Raw genomic sequence first — 17,208 nt, 5'->3', positions numbered from 1 at the left:
TTTGCAACAACTTTGCTTGGCACTCGAGCCTGTGTTTATCTTATTGCAAAGGGCAAAATTTCTCATTTCAACTTGTGGTGGCCTAGGCGGGTCAGATCTGTTGGTTTGGTATTGCTGCTTTGACGTTTAATAGTAGAGATGTACAACAATCTAACACGGGACCTCAGATGTAAGTTAAAAAATCAGAGCTACAAAAGAAAAATCAATCAGGTGATCAATCTCAATTTCATATTGTTGTTTTTTTCCCCTTAGCTTTACCTCCCCTAGGCAATATTTTCAGACTGAGGGAACAAATCGGTGCAGTTTTTGGGGCCTTTTTTCATGCATGTTCTACCAGCAAGTCTGTACAACAATACAGTAACAGCTGCATCTTCAAAATAATGTACTGACACAAAATACACCCTCTTTTTTAGCTCTGAGGTTTTATGTATCAGGACCTAATAAAACATCGTCTGGTCCTTACCGGGTTCTAAAATGATTCAGATGAATAAGAAAAAAAAACTCATAATACACCATGTCATTATTTACTTATTAAAAACCAAAAATGGAAAACCACTGTGTGAGAAACCAAGCCCCACAGCCCTTTGATTCCATTAATTATTAAACCACCTTAAGCAGCAATAACTTGATGTAATCATTTTCTGTATCAATCTCTGACATCATTATTGAGGCGTTTGGGCTAACTGTGTTTTTTACAGCGTTCCTTTAGTTCACTGAGGTTTATGGGCATTTGTTTATCTTGAGGTCCGGCGACAGCATTTCACTTCTTTTCACTCTGGAATACTTTGGTATACAGAGGAGTTCATGGTCAACGCAATGACTGCAAGGTTCCCGGGTTCTGTGACTGCAAAACGAGCCCAAATCATCCTCCCTCCACCATCGTTGATGTGAGGTGTTTGTGCAGTAAGGCCAGAAGTCTTGTTGTTTGTTCTTCCAAACAAGCCAAACTTATTCAGTTTGAACAGGTTAATAGCATTGCAAAGTCCAATCTTGGGGTCAAGTTGCTGGGCCACTTCTGTGAGATTAGCAACTGTGAATGTTCAATGTTTTCCACTTGTGAATAATATTTCTCACTGGAGAGTGATGGACTTCAGATTGCTTGGAAGTGGCTTTGTAGACAATACTTCAGATCTGCAAAATGCCAAATCTTGTGCTTTGATCGAGGTCCTCACATTTGCTGATGTTGGATTAGTCAAATGATTTCATTAGCGTCACACGGTTCTACTTATCTTCTTAATTCATGTGGGAGCATTTCGACTGGGGTTACTTTTTCACACAATGCTTCTGCATTTTTGTTATAATTTGTGTAATGTGATGTTTCCTTGTTGTTCTGAGGTTGTATTAAAATAAATTTAATTTGGTAAGGGACAGGTTTTTTTTTTTTTAATGTGTCCCGATAAGTAAAACCTTTGAATTGAAAGAGAGTATACTTTCATTTTCAGAGTGTAGGACACACAGGATGCACTGGCTGTTTATCCGATTTTTAACCTTGGCCCAGACTACAATTAGATTTCCAGTGTTTTAAAAGTCCGACCCCAATTAATAACTACTTACATGTACTTACACTTAGTTACTTACACTCATATGGCATTGAAAGAATCCTGCGTAGAGTGGAAGAAAACAGAAACAAGGCAGTCATGATATTAATCACTGATGCTGCAGCTGGGTTGTGGCTGTAACATCTCTACTCATCATATTAAAGAAACAGTAAAAGTCTGTCTCACTTTCTTTTGGATTATTGTGGCCATAACTAAAATTAGCATGGAGTTTGTTCACTGTTCATATTTGTGGGATGAACAGACGCTGTTTGTGTTGGCAGTGTGGACCGACTTGTTAATCAGGCTTTAATTCTGTGAAAGTCAGCAAACTCTAAGTGATTTGTATTGCTTTTGACTGGGGATAATGTGCATGCATTTTTATGTCCCAGTGACCATTGAGAATAAAGTTATGGCCCACCTTCCATTTTTTTAGATAGGACTGCAAAATAATCACCTGAGTCTATACGTGCATTGGTAGAAATGAGAAAATTCAGGAAACAACATTTGCTGATCATTATTAGCAAGTGTTATCATAATGAAAAAGTCAGGTGCAATCACAGATCATAATGTACTCCTTCTAAACGAACGGAATACTGTATCTTTCTGCAAATGAGTATGCTATGTCTATGCAGGACTGTGTGCTTACTTGAAGGGTTTGTGTTGCTATGCCAGGTAGTTACCTTTCTTGTTGTTGTGCACAGGCTACTTCAATCAGCACAGAATCAAATATGTTGTGTCTGTCATCTGGCCTGTGGTTAGCTTTTTATTTCACAGGTGTTATAATGTCAATTATCCCTGTTAAATTAGCAAATTAAGTTAAACAAATAATCTATTAGAAAGTACTTAAGGTAGATGTATACAAAACGTAATATACGTACATAACAATGTAATAATGAAATGATTAAAAAAACTTTTTTACTGTTTATTGTTTCATTTTTGGGTCTTTTAGGTTGATTAAGGCTGTGTTTTAATTAAAAAATGTTTTTATTAGATATCTACAATATTTTATATAAGATCAATTGTGCAGTATGGTCTTGTGTGTGTGTGTGTGTGTGTGTGTGTGTGTGTGTCTTTAGTGAGAAAAATATATATGCATAGGGTTTTTATAGATATAAACGCATAGATGGATGGATGGATGGATGGATGGATAGATAAGACCAAAATCATTTGAAGAGGTCTACCTATTTGAAGGTGTTCTTGGTGTTGAACCACTGTTTGCTACCAAATATCTTATTAGTGTTATGACATCTTATTTGGTGTTTTCCAGTGTACATCCTCAACAGAACAACAGCAATTTTAGATAATGAATGCAGAGGCCTAATAGTATTTTTATAAACCTGTTACACAGATCGAGTCCTTGATATACTGCTAGCCCCCCTTGTTCATTTCTACATTGCTGTCAACCTTTCCAGACCTCATATGAATTTGCCAATTAATGGCCAGACTAATGAATACCTAATTATATTCAGGGTGAGCGAGGGTGAAGGTCTGGACACAAGATTTTCAGGGTTCATTACTGCCCCAAGGACAAATTCCTGTGCCGACAGAAAACTCAGCGTAATACAACTGACCCAAACAGTCACACACAGTTTTCTTAATGGGATGAGATAAATTAGAGACTACTTAAATTGTTTATTAGAGATGAAAAATCTGAGCTTTTTTGCATGAGATAAACTACAGAAGGCAACAAAAATGTTCTGTTATTGAAGCATTTGAATTCTACGGTGGCTTACATACAAATGCGATGTGCTGTGCTACAAAGTATTTGTACATGCTGTGTTCAAAGTTTGACACAGCTGAATTAGTATTATTATTATTGCTGTTATCATTATCATCATTATTCATCAATTAGTCTTATTCAATTCAGCCTCTCTGTCACATGGCTAAAGGCTCCACACTGGACAAGTTGTCAGCCTATCAGAGGGCAAACAGGTACTGTGAAATAGATATAAAAATAGTTTTTTTCTTGCAACTTCTCACTTACATTATTGTTGTTGCTTTGCTCAGTTTCTCTTCGTCATGAGGAGAAATGCAGGTAGCATGCAGACTGCACAAGCCTGCTGGATTAGACTAATCCTGATTCACTCACATACGCATGGTGGTAAGAATAAAACAGGTTGCTGCACATGTTTCATGAATCCAACGATAATGTTGCGAGAGTATTTTCTATGGAAATATTAGCGAATGAGGCCCAATGGACCTTTGTGACCACATCCATCTATTGTACTCCTTTTGATCCAACCTGCTTGTCTATGACTGGTGCAATCCGATCTTATTGTTAAAATATATCTGCTCAAAGCAAAAAGCGCTGCATGGTGGGAACAAATGCACTCACACACAGACAGACTTGTAGTGAAAATGATACCAGCCAAGCTGTTGTAGCTGGTAATCAATCTTAGTCTGCATATACAGTAGCATCCAATGAAATGATCCCTGACCTTGGAGGTAGTGCTGAATTACTTTAACTAGTTGGTCACACGTGGGTCTTTTAATCACAGTAGTTCATTCATTTCTTATAATAAAGCTTATATTTTAGTTTTACAGTGGCTTAAAAATCACTTTTATATACATAATGTCACAATGTGCACAAAAAACAACCCTTGACTTTCCTTGTGTATTTGCTCACCTACTTGTTCTTTGGATTACTTAAAACATCAATCACAGCTTTTCTTCAGGAATATAAAAGGTTTTTTTGCAATGACATTTTTTTCTTAACTTTTTTTTCATGTGAAACAATTTCTAGGATAAGTGCAGAGGATAGTCAGGTTATAAGGTGGGACCAGCACAACCACTTGAAATGCTTACTAATCTGAAGTACAATTAGATCTTAATGCAACACACTTAAGCTCATCACAAATCCAATAACAATCACTGATGTCCTTGGCACTAAAATGGCAGCCTATTTAGATATTGATCAGACAATGATGAAAGTGTGGCGCTAGTTGTTTTACAATATTGATTAGTGAGGAACAAGAGAAGCTATTTTCTGCTCAGTCAAAGCCGCAGAAATTGTGTCACTGTGGGGTAATAACCGCACCACAGCCTGGAGAGGAACCGGTAAATATATTGCAGAATGTGTTGGTCAAATCTGGAGAGATACGTTCCTACACTGATGGTTTTGATTTTTAATGTTAATGCATATGGAATCTGTCTAGTTTTGTATCATATATTTTGTACCATTATATTAAAAAAAAATCCTTTGAATATTTTTGTACCTCCATAACTATTTCATATAATATTTTTGCATCTAATTCAGGGCTATAAAAAAACAACTCAATACAAAAAGTAGACTTGGAGCTCAGTGGAGTAGTAATTCTCCATGTCTTTAGGTCATGGACATTTATGAGTAGTCTTTTAGTGCTTCCTCATTGATATCTGCTATTGATTTTTAGCTTCATACTGTAATAGCCCTGCAGCTATAGGTTACACTCGATGAAATCAGTATTTCATTTTCAGTTCTTCATTCTTTCTCATTCTTTAACCCTGTAAAGCAGCGGTCTCCAACCTTTTTTGCGCCACGGACCGGTTTATGCCCGACAATATTTTCACGGACCAGCCTTTAAGGTGTCGCGGATAAATACAACAAAAATAAAACTAGTACGAGTACCGAAAAAAAGAAGATTTATTCATAACACACTTGAAAAGACCCAGGAAAACTGAGTTAACGATAAAAACGATAACAAAATAACGCTGAAAACCGATTTAAAAACCCTGAAAACCATACATTTCACACCCGAGCCTCAACTCTCGCGGCCTGGTACCAAACGACTCACGGACCAGTACCGGTTTGAGGCCCGGGGGTTGGGGACCGCTGCTGTAAAGTTTAGTTCTATAACATGTATGTTAAAAAAACAAAAACAATACAGTTACTGTGTCTATAGATTTTACCCACACACAAACCATCGCCTTCATATTGATTTGGGGTGACTTTTATGGGCTGACTCTTAAAATGATTATACTTTCAGGGTTTTTACGTTTTGGTGTAAATTATGTGTTTGAAATATGTACTGTTTATGTCTTTATATGTAGTCAATCACAAAGCTCCAAAAGCTTTTCCCTGTTGATATTGTTGTATGAGAGTATGCCCTGTGTTTTGCTTATCTGTCATCTGTGTTTGATATCACAGCAACTGATGAGAGAGCGTCAGCAGATGGCCAGTCGTCCTTTTGCCTCAGTCGACGTCTCATTGGAAGCCAGAGGAGAAGTAACAGAAGTGTTGCAGCCTGTGCTTGACGTGAGTCTTACTCACTCGCTTACATGTGCACATACAGATAATCACATTTGTGACGGTAAAGTTAACGGGAACTTATTATGCTGTTCATTATTTTCTCTTAGTTATATCGTTGCAGCTGTAGAGACTCTTGTTAATTATGACTAACTATTTAAATACAAATGCCAGCATGTGTACAAGTAATCCATGTGAGGCTTCAAGCTGCTCTAAACGCTGCATTTCAGACAGTTTCTCCTAGTCTTTGCTCTGTGTGACGTCATTAAAAACAGACATCCAGGCACAGAAACCTGTCCAAACCTTCTGTTTGTGAGACACTGCCACTGTCAAGAAGGTTAGCTTTATGGGTTTTGTGAAGAAAGTGGTTTGTTTCACTCAGGGCTTGAACTGAGGAGCTATAGCTAGGCTCAGCATATATTAAATACGGATTAATTTGACTGTTGGGTTTAGTCTCCAATATTAAACATATGAAAACTAAGAATAATACTCTTGATGCACATTTGCGTTTTCATTACTCTATTCCAGAAGCATCTTGGGAAAAATCTTACATAGCGATGGTTGACAGTGAATTCTTTATGAATTTCTTTCATTGTGATTATTGAAATTCCCTGTTTATAAAATCCATTATCTCGAAGAACCTTCAGTTTTGACACAAGCCTCAAACTGAGACTGTGTTATTTCCATTTAGTTATATTTGTACTAACATCAAATAAAAGCAAGCACTTTTTTGTTAGTGCATTTACTGACATGTAGAGTATGGCAGTTATTATTGCTGCATAATTAGGGGTTATTGTGCCATTTTCAGCCATCTCGTGCCATCAACACAAAATATTTCAACCTTTTATTCAGTCGTCCAGTCAATAAGAAATGTGCCCGTTGTGACCCTTTCTCTCCATGCCTCTTGTTTATTTGTGTTGCCCTCTACAATCATTTTCCAATCAATGTTTTCTTTTTAATATTTTTTTAAAGCATCTATTATATGTTTCAAATTATTTGTATGGTGGTTTTAATCGTCTAGCTAGAAGCAATGGCCACTTCTTTTAAAAGCGTCACAGGAAATTGCTCGCTCTGATATTAAAATGATGACATCGGGACTGTTTTTGGAACATTTCATAATTTCATGGCCCACCGGGTGTATTTTACTCCGTTTCCATTTTTGCCTAATTTATCCTCTTTGGTTGTTTACTGGAAATATGCCACATGGTGCCTCTGCATTCGAAATGTGATTGATAATTTGTTTAGCTTGGATGCTCATATACCTTTGGTGTGAATTATTCTGTAGCCCCCAGTTGCTCCACTCTTATCTATTCCTCCCATACAGATAGAAAGTAGAGGGGTAGGCTGGCACTGAGTACAGTGCGGGGCTCTATGCCATGTGGAGTAAAAGCATCGTTTAAAGTTCTACGCAGAGGTACGTCGTCATCATAGCAACAAAGGGCCGATTCCTCATCTAGGAACAAGCCCTGTGTCACTCGGAGCTGAGAGAAATAAAATCACTGTGGCAACCGGCGAAGAGGCACTACATTAGCTATTAGTGTACCGCTGAGTGGTGCTCACTGTGCATTATGGTATTGTGAAGGGCAATGTAAAGAGGAAAACAATGCTTCTTAGCTGTCTGAGTGCACTATATTGTTGCACTTGTAAAGCGGTACAGTACACCCTAAATTTGAGTGGCGTTGGAAGCCGGTGCTCTGCCTTGATTCAGGTAAAATGTTAATTACGTACTTGACAGCGGGACACGTGTCCATCTGTCGTTCAGTAATTTATTGCAGTGCTGTTCCTCCCACTCCTGCGCAAAAAAAAAATCAAAGATGATGTTCTTGTTATGCGGCACAGTAAAGAGGAGTCACTGGAGAATATTGCTGTAAAAAAATATTGCAAGCTGTTTTGAAAATGATAACTGGAAAAAAAAAATAGATCGCCAGTCTCCTGTTTCTCAACCCTGTCAAGATGCAGAATTGACCTTTAAATATGGGACTTTGAATCCTTCACCTAGATGTCCATATGGCCTTTATTGAAGTTGGCTTTGTTCCCTGTTATACTTTTATAACCACATACTTGTGCACATAAAACTGATCTTTCATTTACTTTACTTATATAAAGGGTCTAAATTTACCACATTTTGATATTCTTGGTGTAACCCCAACTAACCTTGAGCTGACCGGGTTATACTCCCTTCTCTTTCCTGCATCTGTTTATTTTCCAGTAAAGGCAACAGCTGGAAAAAAGAATGCAGTGCTGTTGTGGTCACATTTCCTTATGCTACAGTCACAAGAGATAAAAGAGTAGTTTGGGATTGCACCACAACCAAAGTTATTGCGACTGCGTGCAATGAATTTTCAGTCTTTGAAATGGTTACTTTGAAGACAGCGGTCGGGTCTGCACACGCTCAGTCAGCTGCCATCTTCAAATCGATTCTGCTGCGTCAAGTTGGCAGTGCTCTCAGTTTGAGATTGAATGGGGTCAAGTTAGCAATTACATGCAATCTTTTTCTTGTAATGCGGTGATTAATAGTGATAAATCGTCTTTATATAAAATTCAGATTCCACAGAACTTCATGATAACTACTTACATTCAGAGTCCAGTCAGAACTGCAGCAGAAATGTAGAAATTCTTCCACAGATAGTGATGTAGACTTAGTATTTGCCAACCTTTTATACAAGTATACTTATACATATAGATATACAAGTATATTTAAGACTATAACTAGTTGAGTGGAGTTCCCAAAGATGCATGTTACAATTGACTTGTGCTCATCAGTGCAGACGGACTCGGATTGAATGCAATGTGTTGACAAAAGGTCTAATAAATTATAGCTTCACCAATCTGTCTGAGAGTGATTGCAGTCCTAGTTGAAGTCCGTTTAAGAGGTTGTCTTCCACCAGCCAACGATCGAAAGTGGTCAGCTACTGGACACCAGTTGGTCACCGCAACTATATGTAATCTTTTAATGAATGCAGACAAATGCACTGGTCAACCACCGGTTATTTATTTATTGACTAAGTTGGTGTATTTTGCATTAAAAAGCTTGCTAAAACATAACATTTCTTATTCATTTGTTAATACAATAATAATTTAAAAAATTTTAAGCGTCCATTTATTGAAATGATTTGTGTTAAGCCACTATGTCTGCATCTTATCTGTGTACATGGAAGTATTGTGTTGAAAAAATGTTTACAAAATTAAATCTCTGTGGTTCCAAGTGTCTAAATACTTACGGTGGACCACTTACAGCTCAATTACATGACCTGGCACCAACTGAAGGTGAAACATATCAAACCAGCCTATTTCTCTTTTCTAAAGGTTAATTGGTCAGCATCTGGAGCCACTTAGCTATTGGAAATATTTTTTGATGTCAGAGAGGACACAGTTGCTGTGCTTTGTATTTGTTTCACCAGCCCAGACCCGCTGCTTTAACGCAGTAAAGCATAGAACAGGTTTTTGAATATCATATCCACACTGAAGCCAATGCAGTTTACAAAGGGGGAAAAAACATGAACACAAAAGACCTTATCCTTTAACTGCACCGTCTGCATTGATCTCACTGAATTAGTTAGTAGCATGTCTCAGTCACTACTTACAGACCCTCCAGCTGGTCTGAGAGCGAAAATTATAACAGCCTTTGTGCCATTTTATTCCATTTGGTTAGTTTAAACTCCCGAGATGGACATGGCTTTTAGCGACCAAGATGTCAGCAGCTGTTAGACAGAGCGATTCGTGCCCAAACACTGCAGACCACAGCCTCTATATTCACTATGGCCGGGCAGTCAACATATGGAGCCACTAACGAACAGCTAGTATGATGGATGACACCTGTCAGTGGCGAAAGGAAAGGAGATACATTGTGTGTTGTTTTTGTGTTTTGCATTTGTGTATGGATGTTTATGTGCTTGTGGATGGTTGTGAATGACTAGAATACACTACTTATTCTAAAAGTGTTATTTTCAGATCTTTGGAAGATCTAAAAGTTGTCTAGTTTTAGACCATTTAAAAAGGCAACCCTACGACTAAGCTTGAAGGAAATGACTTATTAATAGCTTTATTTGATTTTCCTCTTCACTGGAGGAATGTGTCTGTTTTTCTCAGAGCAACGTAAGCATTTAAATGAAGTGAGGGAGAGCCAAAAGAAAGTGGTTTAACTTTCCTGCTGCCTTACACAAACCAAAATGTGTAATTTATGGTTCACTTGTAACAGAGCTGGTGTTGCAGTTCGGGGGAGAGTTACAGATGGCTACAAATATTTGCTTACCAAACTGAAGCCATCAAATTGTTGATGTACATGGTAACGATGTCAGCAAAGCAAACTGGGCGCATAAGCAAGTGGCACATCTACCAAATGGAAATTTCTGTAAAAGTAAAATAGTTTACTTTCTAATGGTAATCTGCACTAAACACAAACAAGAGCTTAGATTTGGAGTTTACCTAAGGGTGGCATTAGATTCTGGATCAATAATTAAAAGATAGGGTGGACCTCCTAAGGGGATTTCATATAAACTGTTAATCCCAAATGATGTTGAGGCCATTAAGAGTTTTAACAATCTAACCAGCAGCTGACCAAAGTTGTGAAGATAAAAGCATCTCCACTGGTTTAGTTGCCATTGCAGTATTTTAGCGATCTGTCATCAAAGCCATACGTGCCTAAACGTAGTCGATCATTCCTTTTAAATTTGACAAATTCATCTTTAGTTCTTCTGCTTTTGCTGCTGAGCAGTGCTGATGATTCCGAGTCTCAATTTTAGCTGATGTGTCACCCAGCGGTCCATATATGTGTATCTCACAAATCGTCAAAAATCAACATGGAATAAATGAACTCCTTTATATGAATGCAGCTTATGCAGCTATTCATTAGCAGGATCACTTGAATGGTCATGAAATGGCTGGCAATTTAATTACCCTCTAATGTCAGTCGTAGTTTTAATATTACCCTCTTGATGGTGAATGTGCCTGAGCAGATGCATGAGAATATTGTGTTCCGACCATGTAGCCTAATTGGATTGTGTAACAATGCACGTAAACGAACCGTAAGTCAGCCTACAATACGGAAAAATGTTTCGAGTATATGTAGCACGACTCTTTCATGTTGTGCTCTTGAAGGGTGCAGCTTATTCAGAGTACTAGATATTGATGATACTTGAGGCTAGCTGGACTGATCCTGGGTCGTTCTTCCAGGGAGTCGCCTTTGCAAGCAAATTGGCTTTAAAAATGAAAGATTAGTGTCGCTTTAAATCAACATTGAGTAGGAAACCAGGTGTTTTTCTTTCTTAGTTTTGACACAATGTTCAAATGGTAGGGCTCCACATATGGCTCCATAACAGTTTGTGTCACAGACTATTCCTGGTTTTGGTGGTGCAGTGGTGTAGTGTATATTTTCTTGGCTTTGTGCACATTAGTGTGCATTGAGCATTGTTTCAGCAACACAGCTTACCTATGTATGGCATTGACCATCCATTTATGACTACAAGCTGCTAACAGCAGGATAGCATGTCACAAAAGAGGGGCCAATTTGAGACTAGGAAGTTGTGCCTAACATGGATATAGCTGCGCCATTACACAAGAGCAGTTGTGAATCATGGCATTTCAAATGGCAAGCTTAATTACTGCATTAAAAATTACACTGCAGGCTTCATAGGAAACAAGACTGTTTGGCCCTGAATTACACTCAAATATGCTGAAACATATATTTTTTTACCATTTGGCAGCTAAAACTAATAAGATATGTACTTCCTGAATCTTTTGCTCTTAACTCACTGTGTATATTAGGTATTTGGAGTCAATGCGGCTTTAAAAATACCCAAAGCGTCAGTGTTTGTGTTTGTGTTTTTGTTTTCGCAGGGTGAAATATACGGCAGATTGCAGTGGAATACATTTAAACAAATTACCGAGTCTGCCTCGTGATTTTCACGTTTTAATGGGTGTGCTTATGCAGACCTGTTTTTTTTTTTAATCCTGCCTCTGCTGCCTCTCTCATCTCCATTTTAAATTCAGCCAACACAGAAATAAAAAAAGAAAAAGTCAATTCCATTCAGACATGTTATTATTCCACAATTTCTATCCTCTCATCCAAAACATGCTGTGAAACCGTTGACATTCATTATCAGGATGACATGTTTTTCACACTCGAGACGGGCAGTTTTTGGCCATTAAGTCCGAGGGTAGGTCATTGCCTCCACACTTTGACTGTCTGACAGAGACACAAGTGTTTTTTGTTGTGTGACCAATCAAAGCATTTGTCTCAGGAGGAGGGAAGGGAGGGTGTGTTGTCTTAAGTGGGGCAACTCCAGCAGCTGATATGAGTGATTTTTGGTCTGCTGCTCCCAACAAAGAAAATTCAACATCACATGTGTAACTGCAGGGAAAGAAGGACTAGTAAGACACATCGATACTTTGTTGATAGTTGATAAAGCAGGGCTATACCAATCCACAGGTGCTGGGTTATTGTTAAAAGCAGTGAAGTACTTTTGTCTTGCTTTCTTTTCTTAAGGCAGTATTTACTGTGTGCTTTTCACACTGCAGTATTTTTCACATAAATATAAACAACTTTATTTCCAGAGCAAGTCATAAAATCTTTTCTATTTTACCGTCGCTTTTCTTCAGGGTGCACCTAAACCTGTTGCAATGGAACCGTGTTCAGGAGGAAAAGCAGCTGTGTTGACTGTCCTCATGCGCCTGCCCTCTGGGCCTTCAGGCTTACCTCCACCGGGACAGTCAGGTAACTACAAAACTGTAACCATCTTTTTGTCTTATGGTTAAATGTATTAACCCTGCTGTGGCATAAGGGTCATGAGGGTTATGTGGGAAAGACTACATTTACAAGGTTCTCTGAGTAATGAAAGTTTACATTTTGTTTTTTCATTTTATTTCATTTTTTGAGGCACACCTCACTAGGACAGAGTTAGATGGCCTTCTGCTTTCTACCTTAACATCGCAGCTACCAGCCTGAACTTTGATAGAGAGCAGGGTGGCTCCATGCTTTCATGTTGTTTATGCCGAACTCAGACCCTACAATGTAAATTTTGCAGCAGAAATCAAGACTCACCAGAATAAATAATTTGTTCTCAATATTCTGTTGTTAAATTTTGGTCCTTACAAAATGTAGCCTCAGCTTTCTGTTGTTAGCTAACAGGAGCGGCACCTGGTGTGGTCTTCTGCTGCTGTAGCCCACTGGCTTTAAGGATCAGTGGGTTTAGAGATGCTTTTCTGTATACCTTTGTTGTAACGAGGGGTTATTTGAATTACCCTGCCTTCCTGCTATTTCAAAGCTGACCTCTGACATCAACAATAGATTTTTGCCAAGAGAACTGCCGCTCACTGGTTATCTTCTCTTTTTTTGGGCCATTCTCTGTAAAATCCTAGAGATGGTTGTGTGGGTTTATGTCTGCCATCTAGCACTAACAGCCACACCACATTCACAGTCACTTAAACCTTGCTTCCCCATTCTGATGCTTGGTGAGTTTGAACTTATGAGATTTGGGGCCCGTTGGTTACACACAACTATGTCTATTTTAATCATTTAAGTTTATGAACATATTATCTGGTCAGGTGACATGTCCTCAAATGTCCTCCTCAGTGGTCTGTAAAGCAGTAGACCTGTTGTGGCCACTTGCACAATTTATAATAGACCATAAGCCTGTGCAGAGAGTAAACATCAACTTCAGGGTCCAGCTTTGATATTGAGCGTCGATCTACATGGCACTAAAGTAAGCCATGGCAAAATCTTAAAAGCAACCTAAAAACAAAACAATGTAGGCCACACTGCCTCAAATGTGAAAGTGCATGTGGTCAGGATCAGGATCAATCTAAAAAAAAAAAAAGGTCAGTTTGAAGGGGAAAGTAGTTAAAATTAAGTCATCTTTAGTTCTTCAATCTTTAGGAGAAAAATCCTAGAACTTGCTCCTTCATTGCCATAACAAGTGAAATTGTCTCACTGTCAACCAAAGTAAAGAAATCCTGCATTTACTGGTTGAAATGCCACATATCCATAAAAATATCTATGAAATTGTTTAACCGAACAAATGAATTTGTGGGAGTTCTCACCCTCATGTTGTTCTTTTTCTTTCTCCTCCTCAGGACTCATTGTAGCGAGTGCACTGATAGACGTTTCACAGCAGAAAGCGTCAGATTTTAAGGAGAAGTCTTTGGCCATAAAGAACCGAAAAGCCCTTCCTCCAGCACACCAAGGGACCTGCGTCTGAGTCGCAAAAACTTTATCTGCTGGGCCCCGATTTACACCATCTGACATTATATTGTTCCAACATGTCACAGATCCCAGTTGGAAGCCTTTGCAGAGACACGGCATGACTACATGTACGAGATTTCACTTAGCTGCTACCACAGAAGTTTCCACGTTCCAAGAGCACAACCTGTGTTACCTTTTTTTGCCCTTTTTGCTCTATCCTGCATACGCCAAACTCCGAAATCCTTCTCCTGGATCCTGGACTCTCCCTTTAGCTTTGGCAGCCAGTGGCGTGCATTAAGCAGACACCTGACGGCTCAGCGGCTACTACAGAGTATGACAGACAAATGAATGAGGAGATTGTGAAACAGTTGAAGCTTTAGGCTTAAAGACTTTGGGAGACCACAAATTTGCTCAGCATGAAGGAAAAAGCAAAGGTGTCTATATGTTAGGTTGTATCAAAGTAAACAGATTTCTCTGACACCACTTAGGAAATGCAACAAATGATTGAAAATGGCTGGTTAGGGATCCAGTATATTATGCGATGTTTGTCCCGCCCTATTTTTTCTTTCTTTTTTTTATTTTTTGCTTGCCAACAAGTGGTATTAAACGGTGCTAAAGCATTTAGTTTGTATGACATAGCTCTTAACTCAGCCTTTGCTATGGACTGAACTCATTATGCCTTTTTCTGGGGAAAGCTTTGTGCGATTTACCATCCTTCAACCACGTGATAGCATTTTAACAACTAGAGCATTTTGTCATACCACTTCATCGCTCACCATTAATGATCTTTAGCATCTCCTGTACATAAGTGTCATCCACGCAGCTAGGCTAAAGTCTGTATTTTTAGTGGAATACACGTACAGATACTGCCGAGATATCACTGCAACTACCACCACCACCAGCATGTAGGTGACCACATACTGGAGGAGGCACGGACGAATCACCCACCATCCAACTAAAACATGGAAATCTCCAAAACTTTTTGTTTCATTTGTAATATATATATATTTTCTTCTTCTTCGGTGTAGTCTCCTTTGAAGAAGTACGATAACGCAGAAGAAAACTGAGATCTTGACTCATTCTTTACTACAGTTTGTAACTGTATCGTTTTGCTGTGCAACTTGGCTCCTGAGCTCGTCCTCGACCGATGAGGTGGGTGGATGTCATGTACTGTTGGAGAAAGATGCCTACTTTATAAACTTGGACCAGGGACATTAAGCTCCTCTGGCTGTTTACTAGTTTGTTTGTTTTATTTCTAAGTAGTCCTCTAAAGCTATGACTTTATTTCAGTCCTTCAGTGCAATGGGTTATGTTACCTTTTTATAATGCCTTGGCTTTCCACGAACCGGCGGGGAAATGTTGATCTGCAGAGTTTTCAAAGCTGTCGAGTGTTTTAGCCCCAAATCCACCCTGAGCTGTACAGTGTCTTGTTGGAACAAATGTGAGTCTTTGTCACTCTTATCCCTTGACAGTTTGTGTGTTTTTGTCAAGTTTTTTATGACTGAACGACAGAGCGGTTATCATTTATTTTAGGCCTTGTCACCTGATAATATTATATCTATGATAAATTGTCTTTTGCTACACTTGTGTAAAGAGCATTTCCGTTAATAATTTGTTTTGATATTTAACAGATTCCTGTGTAATAGCGCATTTAACTCGATTTTCATTGTTGACTTAAATCAGTTGTTTTAATGTCAACCCTTTTTGAATTGTGCATCTTTGAAGACTGTACGGGCATTCTCTTGCTTTTTGTTACAAAGTGGTTACGACGATGCATTACGTTATGGTGGTATGCCAGCTATTGTGTTTTAATTTTGTGTTTGTAGAGTATTCCTATACTGGTGTCATTACACAGGAATCAGGGTCTCACTGTACCGTGAAGGAGGAAAAAATGAAAAAAGAAAAGATGAGAAACTGCATATCAGTATTCTTCAGTGTATTTTAAGGATGGACAACATGCCAGAAAATAAATAAATAATAAAAACAGACCTTGAAATCTTTTGTGTGGTAAAGTCTTTTAACTTTTTTTAAGCCTTTTTTAAGATTCTTAGGTTTTACATATCATCTGGTCCTCAGCAGGTTGTAAAATTCGGTAAATATGACACAGATGTACAACAACGTGACACATTAGTGTGTGTCATTATTTATTTCACAAAAAATAAGTCTAAGCACTCCAGAAGCAGGGTGTGGACAAACTAAGTACGCACTGATTTCTTCCGTGTGAATTAAGAGGGTAAATAGGAGCCAGGTGCTGCTAATCAAATGCACGTTAATTAACTGATCATCAACAAGTGTGAACACCTCGATCAAAGCACACGTTTTGGCACTTTGCAGGTGTGTCTGTGGTAATACAATGCCAAGGAAGAAAGTCATCAGCAGTGAACTGTTCATCAATCTGGGAAGGATCAGAAGGCCATTTCCAAACAATTTGAAGTCCATCAATCTACATTAAGAACAGAATTCATTCAGTTGACAATCTTCCTGGAAGTCGACTATGCCAGCAAATTCTCCTCAGAGGTCAAGCTGTTTAACTTTAATATCTTAAGTTCAACATTTATATCTCCAGGCCTCAAGGGCCAGTGTAATGCAGGTTTTAGATATCACCCTGGGTCACCACACCTGAATCAAATAATTAGTTCATTACCAGGCCTCTGGTAACTTTAATACATGTTGAGGAAATAATTTAGTCATTTAAAACAGCTGTGTTGGCTCAAGTGCAGATCTAAAACCTGCAGGACACCGACCCTTGGGGCCTGGAGTTCCCCCACCCCTGCTTTAGACAAACAAGACAGTGAGACGTTCAACAAAAACCAAACACCTGAAGACAACTGTCAAGCACGGTGGCAGAGGGGTGATGATTTGGGCTTGTTTTGCAGCCACAGGACGTGGGTAACTTGAGTTGATTGAGACAAATTCCTCTGGATCTGAAGTCATATTTTTTGACAGCTAAAGCTGAATCTGACTCCTGCAACAGGACAGTCCTGAGCACACCAGGCAATCTTCAACAGGATTTCTGAGAAAAAAAAAGAAAAACAAAAGAATAAGAACAATAAATGCCCTCAAACGTCAATTAATTAAATAAATGGAAAGAAGAGTGCGTGGGAGACTGAAAGTGCACAGAAAACCTTAAGTTCTACAAGTTAAAAACTCCTGGGGTATACTTTGTTTTTCCATATTGCTTTTCCATTTTGGCTTCTTTTCTGTTACTGTCATGTGTCGTTCATCTGAGGTTGTATTTAAATACCCGGTAATAGTTTAAGGCCTTA

At 38.6% G+C, this 17,208-nt stretch overlaps 1 protein-coding gene across 1 annotated transcript in view; it reads left to right on the top strand.

The window, feature by feature from the left end:
• Window positions 1-15,940, top strand: part of atrnl1b (attractin-like 1b) — a 70,512-nt gene extending 54,572 nt beyond the window's left edge. Inside the window, exons 27-29 of the mRNA XM_026163091.1 lie at window positions 5,665-5,772; window positions 12,361-12,475; window positions 13,834-15,940. Coding sequence (XP_026018876.1) covers window positions 5,665-5,772; window positions 12,361-12,475; window positions 13,834-13,958 — 348 coding nt within the window. The 3' untranslated portion in view covers window positions 13,959-15,940. The remainder of the gene's footprint in view (window positions 1-5,664; window positions 5,773-12,360; window positions 12,476-13,833) is intronic.
• The last annotated feature ends 1,268 nt before the right edge of the window (window positions 15,941-17,208 follow it).

This window comes from Astatotilapia calliptera, chromosome 3 (genome assembly GCF_900246225.1).
Source record: "Astatotilapia calliptera chromosome 3, fAstCal1.2, whole genome shotgun sequence".
Taxonomy (NCBI): domain Eukaryota; kingdom Metazoa; phylum Chordata; class Actinopteri; order Cichliformes; family Cichlidae; genus Astatotilapia; species Astatotilapia calliptera.
This window is presented reverse-complemented; position numbering and strand designations above follow the sequence as displayed.